Source organism: Triticum dicoccoides, chromosome 2A (assembly GCF_002162155.2).
Source record: "Triticum dicoccoides isolate Atlit2015 ecotype Zavitan chromosome 2A, WEW_v2.0, whole genome shotgun sequence".
Taxonomy (NCBI): domain Eukaryota; kingdom Viridiplantae; phylum Streptophyta; class Magnoliopsida; order Poales; family Poaceae; genus Triticum; species Triticum dicoccoides.
In genome coordinates this window covers 680551543-680564287 of record NC_041382.1, presented here as the reverse complement: position 1 = coordinate 680564287, position 12745 = coordinate 680551543, and the positions used below count along the sequence as shown (strand labels likewise).

Below are 12745 nucleotides of genomic sequence, written 5' to 3'. Positions count from 1 at the left end.
CATGCAAGTGGGTGGGACCCGGAGAAAAAGGGAGGAAAGAGAGAGTGGGAGGCTGATTGTGGGCCAAATGCATGCAAAATTTTCTCTCTCCGCTCCCAGGTGCTCCCTGACGGGCTGGGTTCTGCATGAGAGTGCCGGCGCTAGTTTTTGCGAAATCCGGCGAAAATCGAGAGTCTGGGGGGCGTGACTGGGACATATTTTTACCGCCGGCGGCTAAAAAGTGGTCATGGGGGGCTTCTTGGGGGGCCTAGTGGAGATGCCCTAACCTCAGTCAAAGTTAAAGAAATTCGACTTTCAAAACACAATCACATCTTATATTTTGAAACCAAGGGAGTATTTAGTTTTGCGAGTGGGGAGATGATGGAGTGTGTTTTCTTTTCTTTATAATACGGTTGGCAGGCCATTCGCGGTGTGATTTTGTATTATATGCTAATCAACCAGTATTATTTAAGGAAATTTTGGTGCTACAGTGTCACATATAAACACTTCTTTTTTCTATGTGATGAGTGGGTGTGTGGGATTGATATAAGGCTGTTTGTTGCCGATCAATTTGAAAATTTGTTTCCTTATCAAAATTATGAACCAAATCTAAAATTGAAACCTCGATCAAATGGAGAAGCTTCAAAGTAAAGGAGCATAGTGAAAATGAATTGAATGAGGGGGCTCCTAAGAAATTGTTGACCCGGTCTAAATCTAATCAAGTCAATGTCATGAACCAAAATCCAAATTAAATATCTCAATAGAATAAAAAAGCTGCAAAATTAATGAGCATAATAAATTAAAAGAATTGAATGGGAGAGATTTTTAAGAAATTGTTGACCGGATAAAATCGGATGATTCTAATTTATTAAGAATTAAAGACCCCAATTGACTACGCGACCTTAGATTTCCGTGTGGCTGCGTCCTTCTACTCCGAGGCAAGGAGCATTTGCATCGACACCCCTGGTATTTCATTCCCATCGCACTTTGGGTCCAGCGGCAGCACGATCATCGAGCGCGCGTCCCCAGCAGTCCCAAAATCTTCAAATCGTCTGCGCGGGAGGAGAGGCTAACCATTCCCCGCCAAAATCCACACCAGCCGAGCCCGCTCGGGTTCCGCCGCGGCACCCCGCATGATAAAAGGGTGAGAACGGGGGAGAAATCTCCCACATTCCAACCGCCGGAGGAGGGTCCAGCCTAGGGTTCAGGCGGCAATCCAGCCGGAGAGAGGAGGGGGTTCCGCCGCTTCCGGTGACTTCGCTCGCGGCGGCGATCCCGACGCCCTTGCTGGGAGCCGGCACGCCTTCCTCTGCGAGGTAAAAGTTTCTCCGATCGCGGCGGTTTCCTTCCTCCTTCGCTTTGCTTTAATGGTGCGGTTATGCTGAAACATATCGCCACTAGTGATCTCGATTACTGATTAGGAAAGAATTTCATCATGTCAGTTGAACTGGAGAACATGGTGATGGCGATTGCTGATTAGGGAAGAGTGTTTCTATGGCTGTTGACTAGGAGGGCACATGAATTGTGTGTAAACCGATTTAGCTGTAGGAAACAGAAAATGATGTTCCTTTTGTGCGTTTTGGCGAGTTTGTATAGGGGTAGCTGTTATGGTGATGATGATTACTACTGATTAGGGAAGGATGCCATTATGTCAGTTTTTCTCCAAAAATGACATCATCTCAGTTGAATTGGGGAACAGATGGATTTTGTGTGGTATGGAAACATGTAGGACAAACTTTTCTATCTCTCTAGACTAGAGGTTGCTACTGTTAGACAGTGATTGAGGGACGTCATGGATTGCCGATATATATTGGGAAAGTGGAAATTTAGTTTCAGAAGAAATATACAAATGTGGAAAATAGTTCATTCATACCTTTATTTTTCTACAGGTATGTCGATGCCAGAAGAGTTTGTGATATTTCCTGCTGAAGGGAAGATTTCCAATGGGCCCGAGGGGGCACTAGTGAGTCCCGATTGCCCGTTTCTGGTCGCACGGCTACCAGAGCCACTGAACAAGTCGTTCGAGCAAGTGCGACGCTGGATAATGCAGCTCTTCCAGTTGAATGACGTGACACATGAGCTCACTCCGCAGCACATTCTGTATGTCAGGAACAATCCCATGGCTCCTCCTTCCACCGTGCTGATTGACATAACTGGGGACGATTCCTGGAGGGCGTTCCTGAATGTGGCATGGCGCCATGTTGGAGTTTTCAGGCTGTTTGTCAAGTGGAGTGCCAAGAAAACAACCTCTGATGAAGATCCTGCAGTGACAGATGAATCTGATGATGATGGCAGCTGGCCAACTTGCAAGCATGATAAACCTTGCACCATTGAAACTTCATGGGACCGTCAAGACCCAGGGCGAAGGTTCTACCGCTGCCCTCTCTTCGCGGTGAGCTTCCTTTGGAAAATGTTTATCGGGGTTGCATATACATGTAATGGTCTTAACTATCACTGCATTGATCCACAATGATAATCTATGTCTTCGTTTCTGTTTTTGTCAGGATTCAAAACAGGACTGTGGCTTCACCCAATGGCTGGACAGGAAGTTCCCTGAGAAGGCGATTGGGCACATGAACTACCTCACGGACAAGGTTGATTCACTCGGGCAGCAGGTCGACAACCTGAAGTGCGAGCTTGAGGAACTTCGTCATCGTTGCCAGAAAAGGTCGATCGCAGAAGCTGTTGTCAGTCATGGAGACAAGTGCCCATGTGGAAAGATCCCTTGCGACGCAGCTTGTTGCAATCAGGATGAAAAGCCGTGCCCAAGTCAGATTCGTAGATTGGCTAAGGCCAATTAGCCCTCAATATGCCGAGTGGTTCGTGGTCCAGGCTAGTTTCATTTTGCGATGAAGATGTTTTGTCCATCATCTGGTTCAGTCATCAGCAACCAGCATGACCTGCAAATGTAATCAGTGATGTAGCCATCTAGGTAGTTTTATCTGCTAGTTTTCGTGGAACTCCCTTGTCGTTGAATTCAGATGAGAATATGATCATCCTAAAACTATGGTTTGTGTAATGTGCACTGTTTAATTAGTTGACTAAGTCATTTTGCATGAGCATGTTTTTGTTGCACAACATATGTACATCTATCTGACTGTCACATCAAATTCAGCCATACTGAAAACCTGAACCTTTGCAGCCAGCCACAAAGATGATGTTGGTTTTTCAACGAAAACAAAGGTGACAACTTATAAAGCTGCAACTACTTTCGAATCCATGAGTTGCCAGTTAGAGATTTTTCTAGACAACTATCACAATATATGATTTATCAGGGAAAGGAAGCATCTGAATCTTACGAATTACAAGACAAAAGGCGAACATTTCTAGCATGAAAACCGCCTGAAAGATGCAGGGTGCGGAACAAAATCTGAAGCTATTCCCTATTTATATTTACAGTTTAAAGCAGCCACCCCCCTCTCCCTTCCAGAGAACGGTACATCAGAGCTTTTTGCTCAGAATCCAGTACAAACCAAACGGAAAACGATGTTTCAGATGTAGTATATTTGCCCAACATTAAGAAGGCTCTCATGAGGAATATTGAACATCACACTGTTCTCCCTGCAGATCCTCCTCATGAAGGCATACAAGTAATCTACAGAAATCTTCTTGATGATCCCTGAATCTCTCCGAGCGCGCACAATGGTGTTCCCTAGGATGTGCACAACACCAGCATCCCTGCACCGGTTCAAGAACTCAACTTCGTTGCTGACTGTACGGTTGGTTTGGCTTGAGTACGTCAACAGGTTGTTTACCCCGAGGGGTGACTGCACTGGCACAATAGAATCCTGTGATGAGTAGCTAAGGTCACCATTGGAGCACATTGTGTTGACAGTTTTGTCTGCTAGAAATGCAGTGTTGATCGATCCTTCAGTCCTCTGCTCTGGTAAGCTGAACTCGTCGGAATCTGAATAACCATCCATCATGCTCTCGAGTCGGATGAATAACGTGAGGCAGTCAAAGAGCATCTTCTCAAAGTCATCATCTTTCTTGTGGAGGTCTTTATATCCGTACCTTGCAATGCAACGGAATATATGGAAGTTCTTCGGCCCAATCCTCCTCACAAGGAACCGCTCCTCCACCGGGACTGTGTAGACTGGAAGATACTTGACACAGACGAAGACGACAACCGAGTGGATAGCAGGTAGGTTGGTGATAAAGTGTGAGAAGATGTGCGGTACGCCACTTGCCAGCTCAGTGTACACAAAGCCTATCCCTGGAACCCTGACTAGACCAAGGCTCGGACCGAGGCCAAGAATCCAGGCCATTGACACCTTGCTGTGCATCTCAAATTCATACCGCTTTACAGTGCAATAGTGCCACACATACATGATGATGAAGAAGGCTATCGCGATGACAAGCGGGACCCAACCGCCTTGGTCAATCTTCAATATGCAAGCCCAGAAGTATGGTAGCTCTACCATCAACGAGAGCACAATAAAGGTGATGACAAGAATCCAGTGACTCTTCCACACCAGCAGCATTATTGGTACCATGAGGAACGTTGTCACTAGCATAACTATAACCACTGCAGTGCCTGTTCACACAAACAGGAAATGTAAATTTAGAGTTGTCTGAGATATGCAGCGAAGACTGTGTCATGTAAATTCTGCGACAGTTCTTATTTCAGGACAATTTCAGCCTATTACCAGTCACTCTTTCTATTATAAGGCAATCTTTCCTTTTAAATTGTCTGAATGTAGCCTTTCCAAGCTTAGCAATATATACTACATGGTGTTGCAAACAAGGAATGCTCATCAGACTCCATATTTAGAAAGTAAACCTTACCGTATGCATTTCCTATCTGGCTCTGGTTCTTGAATCCAGCAGTCACAGCAATACAAAGAATAAGGAGGAGCCAGTTGATGTCAGGGATATAAATCTGCCCGAGAAATTTCTTCGAGGTGTGGACTACCTTCACGCGGGGGAAACATCCTAATGCAAGAGCCTGCTTTATTATCGAGTAGGTTGCAGATATGGTGGCTTGACTTGCAATTATTGCTGCAGCAGTTGCTATAACAAAGGCTGGCCAGTATATGGCATCTGCAATTATTAAACATCTCACTATGAGAACTATAGTACATAAAGCAACAGCACTAGTATGCACTGTCAATAATGGCTACGCACTATGACAGTGTGCAAACGTGATGTGCTGGCACATCGATCAATCTATCTTAGGATTAGTCAATAGGATGACAAGCTATAGTATCTGAGGAGGACCTGGAATGGAGCGATAGAAGGCGTCATTCACATGTTTCTTGTTGGAAATTATATAAGCTGCTTGCCCTGTGTATGCCAGAAGAAGGCATGGGAATACAATGAAGGTGAATGCAATCTGCAAATAGACATTTTCAAATTAGGGAGCACACATTTGGCTACAGATATATCGCAATGACTGATGGAAGACATGCTACCTGAATGGCCAACACAGGGAAATGACATAGATCTGCAAATAACGCTTCAGTTCCTGAAGAGAAAGAAACAAATATCTGCATGTCATACGAGTTCTATTATAGGTTGATGGAAGGTAATTTCTAAACCTGTGATGCTAAGCATGATTTCTAAACCTGAATACGTAAAACGGACTGACCTGTGATGCTAAGCATGATTCCTCCAAGAACGGTCCAGGTGTTAGAAGAATTTCCCCGCCTTCGGAAATAACGGTATATATAGACTGGATTGTACGCTCTTAATACAGAGCTACCATACTTGTGTATGTTCAGTGCTCCGACACTTCCAATTAAAATGAACCAGATGAGCACTATAGGTGCGAATAGCCATCCAACTTTGTCTGTACCAAAGTGTTGCATGCTGAATACTCCAATCAAGATGATCACGGCAACAAGTACAACAATATCTGCCACATACAAAGAAAATCAAAGATGAAGCGACTTTACAACATGGATTTATGCAAAAGATAAAGTACAAGGGTAACGGTACATATGAGATTGAAAACACAATATTACCAGTACTCATGTTTGGATTTTGAACTTTTATACCACCTGATGCAGAAAGAACTGTGAAACACAAAATCACAAATCAGGTTCCTGGAAACGTTCAATTTACTCACAAAAATATGATGCTGAACATGAGTTTAGAAGAAATTATGCAGAGTACCTGATATAGCAGGAGTAAGGATTCCATCTCCAATAGCTGTACAAGTACCAAGGAGAACAAGAATAAGAAGACAGTTTCTTTTATATGCGCGTGTTTCTAGCCATCTCTTTATTTTCGCTGCCAATGAGTTCTCCTCATAAGTTTGCCGACTATATGTCGTTAGGTCCTCATCAGTCTTGTGTTGGTTGGGTATAGTGCTGATCTTTGCATGACGGCAGAGTAGTGAATATAGAGCAAGTGTACCACCTGCAAGACAAAAAAAAGAGGTCACCACCAGTGTAAAACTGCAAGCAAAGTTATCAAATCAAGAAGTCACAGAATTGTGCATGGAAGAGTTGTTTCCAACACTGAGGCAACAGTAGAGTGATCTCAGACTAAACTTTCCATAGAAAATAATTTAGCTGCCACTCTGGCATCTCATGACCAGAAAGGCATTGTATTAACATATTCACCTACCAATCTGATGGAAAAAATGCACTGTTATAGTTGCCCCTTATTGAATTCTACTGTGCTTGGCGTTAGCTAATGTGTAGAAACAAGCATTTGAGATGTATTGCAGTCAGTATTTTCCTTTTTTGCCAAGTACAGAGCAGATCATAAGAGACACCATCTCATTGAAGGTCTAACCAGTATGATATTTGGACCTTGTGCGGATAAATTATCTTACCTTGACCATTGTCATTTGCCCTCAAGACAACAAAAACATACTTCAGAAGAGGGATGAGAGTAAGGGTGTAAATGATCAGGGAAAGAGCTCCAATAACATCTTCGTCGTCGTATACTCCGTGAGGAAAGGCATTATAGAACACATAGAGCGGTGATGTGCCCAAGTCACCAAAGACCACCCCAAGGCTCTGAAATGCAAGCCGCAGCATCAAAACTGATGAGAATTTCTGCATCAAGGGAAATAACAGTCAATATAAACTCTTGATTTAGTAGCCCAACAACTTGAATAATAAACAAGCATTCAGTTTCTTTTCAAAAATACACAAGCATCAAATTTCAGGACTAATGATTATTCTGCTAATTGTTTAATCACAATGGAATGCAGAAAAAACTTGGATAAACAAAATCACTGCTCCTTTTTTCTTTTCCCTGACACACCTGGAAGCGCATCATTTTCACTACCAAGAAAGCACTAAAAATTGTATTTCTTCAGTTACTCAGTAATCCCACCATCATTGAAAATTAAAATGGTAATCCCATAATACCAACTACACCAAATTACTTCGCACACTAGAGATGGCAAACAATATGTTCAAGCAGCACAATCCATATCAAAGTAACACATCTGTTCCAGATGTTCTCAAAGCACAAACTGCACATTGACATGAACTGGTCACATGCAGAGACTGATTTTACATTTTCTCTGAAAATAACCAAGTCTTGGAAGCTAAATACAGATGAATTAAAATACTAATATAAATGAACTGTAAAGCAACTAACTGAAGAAGAGAAACGTCAGACCTTTTCCCGGTACATATTCTTGAGTCTGGTGGCTTCCTCATCCATGGGCTGATCAAGGTTCTGATCCAGCTCCCACATGCCCCCCCTGTTCGTCCCCTCGCTTTCGGATAGCGACGCCATTGATCTCTTTTGACCTCGACCACAGCTCTCAAATCCTCGCCAAAAACGACAGTCGTCCTCCACTTGCAGCCTTCGCAACAACCAATCTGAAAACCGGGTTCACGGATAAAAATCGACCTTCGAGCAACAGTTCTTGATCTCCCGCTCGCTCAAAGTTCGACCTCGAATCTCCGCATCGACGCCTCCAACCCCAACCCAATTCTTACATGGACGGAGGCCCGGAGCGAAGAACCGCCTCGGCCGCTCTGAATTCCGGGGGGTGCTTGCAGGGAACAGAAATGGAAGCAGGGAGCGGCAGGAATCACAGCACAGGGACTCCGAATCGCAGAAAACCAACCTAAATCGCCCCTCAAATCAAGAACCAAAATCCAAACCAACCAGCCGAAAACCCCGACCTTTCTCCCCCCAAGAAAACCTCCCCGGGTCACGGGCAGCCGCCTCGACGGCCGGGGTCCGAAGCGGCGGCACGCGACGGGCCTCCTCGGCAGGGGAGAGATTCAGAGAGGAGGAGGAGGGCGCTGGCAGAGCGAGAGAAGCAAAGAAAGGAAGAAGTGGCAGGAGGAGGACGGGACAGGAGCGGCATATGAGGACAGGGGGGGAGAGACGGGGAGGAGGGCGCTGGTGGGCGCCCACTATTTTGGCCCGGAATTTAACCGATGGAAAGCTCCGGGATTTGGATGGTAGCACAGCAGCAGCAGCGATGACAAGGAGGTGAAGAAGAAGAAGAAGAAGAGAAGAGGAGAGGAGACTGACCTCAGGGCTCAGACAGCATTGCTGACCCGTCCCTCACTGCTGATCTATGTGCCATACAACTGTGGCACCAAAACTGCTGACACCGACGCGGCATATTACTACCACTACTTGATGCCCCTGCTGCTGCTGCTAATGCTGCTTGGCTGGTTAGTTACAGGTTCTTAATCCGGCGCTTTTGGTGCCACTTGGCCGGTTAACCAGTGTGACTAAACAAACCCGGGTTGCTGCCCTCATGTTTCCTTCTTAATTAGTAGCTGCTGCTAACCTAGTTTACCTTGATGCTGCTCTGATTAATTAAGTAGAGGCAGCTGCCGCTAATCTTTCCGAGATGGAGATCCAGGGCTGTCACTTTGTGTGTTTTGTAAGCACTTCTGTCAGCTAGCTGCTTAATCCTTGTCTGCTGGCAGCAGTGGCAAGTGGACTGTGCCCAGGTTGCTGCTGGTGTAGTACTATCGTGCTGCAACTTGGAGTATATCTGAATATTGTTTCTTCTTTGACTTTGTTGATTTGTTTATGCTCTTCATTCATGTGGTGGGGCATTTTATTTTCCTTCAGTAAAGTATATCTTCGGCTCTAGGCCCTAGCTAGGCTAGGCTAGTAGGCCGCCTGCATCAGCCATGAGCCAATAGGCGATTAGCAATCCAAGTCCAACTTCTTTTGTTACGTATTTTTTATTTACTCTAAATCATCATCTTTGAATTCAAAGTTTTGTTGCTCATGTACCTATCTTTACAGCGATAGGGCACTTGTTGTCAGCTCTAAAAGGACAAAAAAGATAAATACAAGAGACTATTAAGACTTTCATCTGCTAATATGTCGTCGTCAAAGGCAGCGAATCGGTGATTAGCACGCGTCCTAAGCTGAGACACACGAGATTATAGCGCGTAGCTTTCAAGAATAATTGATTGTGGTTCTTTTCTCTAATCTTTTCTAGTTCGGTGGACAACTCGGGTTTTCCTCATGTGGGAACACTTATTAATTCGATGTTTCTTCAAGAAGAATACAAGTTTGTTCGTGAGTTTTGAACGTTTTTTTGTCGATATCATCGCGCTGCCGATGAGGACGACTCGTGCGTCACATCCGAGTTAACCCTGAGTGAAACCAGCTGGTATGATTGTGAGAATCCTCCACTGTTGGTGCCATACATATTCTTGAGCGAAAAACACGCAGAAAAGAACAAGCAAGCAAAAAAGGGCGGTGCAATTATGCAAGGGGAAGGGAATTGGAACTAGATGCAATTATATAATGCTAAACAAACCAATAATGTGAAGGGGAATTATGCTTGAGGAACCGATGCCCCTTGACTTCTGTTGCCCCAAGAGATTCACCACCACAAGCGATTAACTAAAAAATGCACACTGCTCTTTTCGTCCCATAATATAAGAGCGTTTTTCACATTATATCATGTGACGGAGGGAGCAATAATACATGATTATCTTGTCTGGAAAAAATGCGATCATCTTGTTTGGAAAATATCTCTGCATGAATATTTTAGAAAAATAATGGACCTGCATCCGGATATACATGCATGCATGGACGGATTGACGGATAGCATGGCACGGGACGGGACAAGGAGCTGTGGCTGGCTACCTAGCTCAGCTAAGCTGGGGCCAGGCGAGGTAGGTCGTCTCTGGGGTGGGAGTGGGACAAGGCCGCTACTAATGGGCAAGCGGACACACGCCATGCGTTGGGTTGCACCACCCTCGTCACTCGTGTCCCTACCCGGGAGCTGGCCTGGCTTGGCTTGGCTAGGCTAGCGTGCGGTTCATGGTGATCGAGCTGGTTGACACGACACACGGACACAGCTGCGCATCACAGGGTTTATCCACACGATGGATGGATAGAGCCTCTGCTGGAGGCTAGTTAAATGGCGCTTCTGCCCCTCCTGTTGTGCATGGCTTCCATAAGGGGAGAGGGGGCTGGAAGGCAAATGGTGGATGGGCACCTGAAAAGTCATGGCGGCATGGGCGCACGGCGACATGGCCGCCTACTGATTCGTGCTCCTAGCTAGGAAGGATTTGGTTCAGGGTGGAAGTGTAGTCACAAGTCATGGCATTCTCATGGGCTCTATGAATGTGTGTGTGTGGAGGTGTTGGCATTTTCTTTGAGTGGGTACGTACAATACTATTCGCTACGAGCGCAATACATGATGCGCAACCATGCTCGCTTGTCATTGGTTGTCTCAAATGTTGCTGGAATATAAGGCATCTCTCACGCCCATCCCTAAAACGAACACATTATTTGTCTTGGGGGCTGGTTCGGACCAGTCCGTGGACACTAGTGCAGTAGCCGGTCATCTAACCACGTCTTCTGAATTTTCGTCCCAGTTTCTTTAAAGACCGCGACACTCAAAATAATTATATAAAAATAACACGATTCATTCATAATTAACTTGCAAATATCCCTAAAACAACAGTTCAAATGTAAATGATTGCATCCGAGATTACCGGACGTTCAACAAGTTTTTTGAATTCATCTATTTCAAACTCGAAGATACCCGAGTCAGAATTGGCACATGTCATCTCACACATATTGCCTCTTGAGTTTCATCCAACAACATACGTTCGTGAATGGCCTGCCCTCGATCCTGTAGTACAACACATCAGCAAGTGCAGCCTATACAACGCGTAAAGCAACATTGAGTGAATGAATGAATTAACCAACATGTAGAGCAACAAGGAGCAAAACTTACAATCTCCATGGTTGATGAGCTCAATGGCCACATTGTCTCCACTCAGGTGAATCGCACCATGATACTTGATGACAGAGTTGCAGATCGTGTATCATCGATGCGGTACCAACTTCACATTACGTTCATGGATGACGTGCATGTCATACATCGTGAAGTTCTTTTTTTTTTTGCTCATGAAGTGAAGCATGCACACGTTGCCACAAAATCAAGCCCCTTGAGTACCTTCCTACAAGTCCGCAGATACGATCAACCACACATTGCACAACAAATCATCTTCGATCACCGAGTAGCCCGCCATCAAATTACTCTAGGAAATAACAGAAATTTCAACAAGAAAGCTCAATGACATTTGATCGAACACCTGTAGGGTGTGGTGTCCGTTGTGGACGGAGTCAGTAGGGGATGGAGTGTACCAGGCTACAAACGGATCCTGGGTGGACGACGACGTAGTCCAAGATGACTAGGCGCATTGGTGGGGCTACGGGCGCCCAAGGATGAAGGAAATATGCCCCAGAGGCAATAATAAAGTTATTATTTATTTCCTTATATATCATGATAAAAGTTTATTATTCATGCTAGAATTGTATTAACCGGAAACATAATACATGTGTGAATACATAGACAAACAGAGTGTCACTAGTATGCCTCTACTAGACTAGCTTGTTAATCAAAGATGGTTATGTTTCCTAACCATGGACAAAGAGTTGTCATTTGATTAACAAGATCACATCATTAGATGAATGATCTGATTGACATGACCCATTCCATTAGCTTAGCACCCGATCGTTTAGTATGTTGCTATTGCTTTCTTCATGACTTATACATGTTCCTATGACTATGAGATTATGCAACTCCCGTTTGCCGGAGGAACACTTTGTGTGCTACCAAACATCACAACGTAACTGGGTGATTATAAAGGAGCTCTACAGGTGTCTCCAAAGGTACATGTTGGGTTGGCGTATTTCGAGATTAGGATTTGTCACTCCGATTGTCGGAGAGGTATCTCTGGGCCCTCTCGGTAATACACATCACATAAGCCTTGCAAGCATTGCGACTAATGAGTTAGTTGCGGGATGATGGATTACGGAACGAGTAAAGAGACTTGCCGGTAACGAGATTGAACTAGGTATGGGATACCGACGATCGAATCTCGGGCAAGTAACATACCGATGACAAAGGGAACAACGCATGTTGTTATGCGGTCTGACCGATAAAAGATCTCGTAGAATATGTAGGAGCCAATATGAGCATCCAGGTTCCGCTATTGGTTATTGACCGGAGACGTGTCTCGGTCATGTCTACATTGTTCTCGAACCCGTAGGGTCCACACGCTTAAGGTTACGATGATAGTTATATTACGAGTTTATGCATTTTGATGTATCGAAGGTTGTTCGGAGTCCCGGATGTGATCACGGACATGAAGAGGAGTCTCGAAATGGTCGAGACATAAAGATTGATATATTGGAAGCCTATGTTTGAATATCGGAAGTGTTCCGGGTGAAATCGAGATTTTACCGGAGTACCGGGAGGTTACCGGAACCCCCCGGGAAGTGTATGGGCCTTAGTGGGCCTTAGTGGAAGAGAGGAGAGGTGGCCAGAGATGGGCCGCGCCCCCCC

The 12745-nt window shown here is 44.8% G+C and overlaps 2 protein-coding genes across 2 annotated transcripts; one reads left to right on the top strand and one right to left on the bottom strand.

Annotated features, from left to right (window-relative positions):
- Positions 1–1027: 1027 nt before the first annotated feature.
- Positions 1028–2998, top strand: LOC119351860. The gene is made up of 3 exons (XM_037618651.1): positions 1028–1295; positions 1869–2371; positions 2484–2998. Exons 2-3 carry the CDS (start codon positions 1871–1873, stop codon positions 2778–2780), a joined length of 798 nt encoding a protein of 265 aa, XP_037474548.1. The 5' UTR covers positions 1028–1295; positions 1869–1870; the 3' UTR covers positions 2781–2998.
- A 248-nt stretch (positions 2999–3246) lies between these two features.
- On the bottom strand, positions 3247–8439 carry LOC119356204 (probable potassium transporter 11). Its single transcript, XM_037623133.1, has 9 exons — positions 7564–8439; positions 6764–6989; positions 6097–6342; positions 5946–5996; positions 5570–5836; positions 5394–5446; positions 5200–5314; positions 4768–5022; positions 3247–4516 (listed from the first exon to the last, which is right to left on the bottom strand). The coding sequence occupies exons 1-9, from the start codon at positions 7681–7683 to the stop codon at positions 3471–3473; spliced, it is 2379 nt and encodes a 792-aa protein (XP_037479030.1). The 5' UTR covers positions 7684–8439; the 3' UTR covers positions 3247–3470.
- Between the last annotated feature and the right edge of the window lie 4306 nt (positions 8440–12745).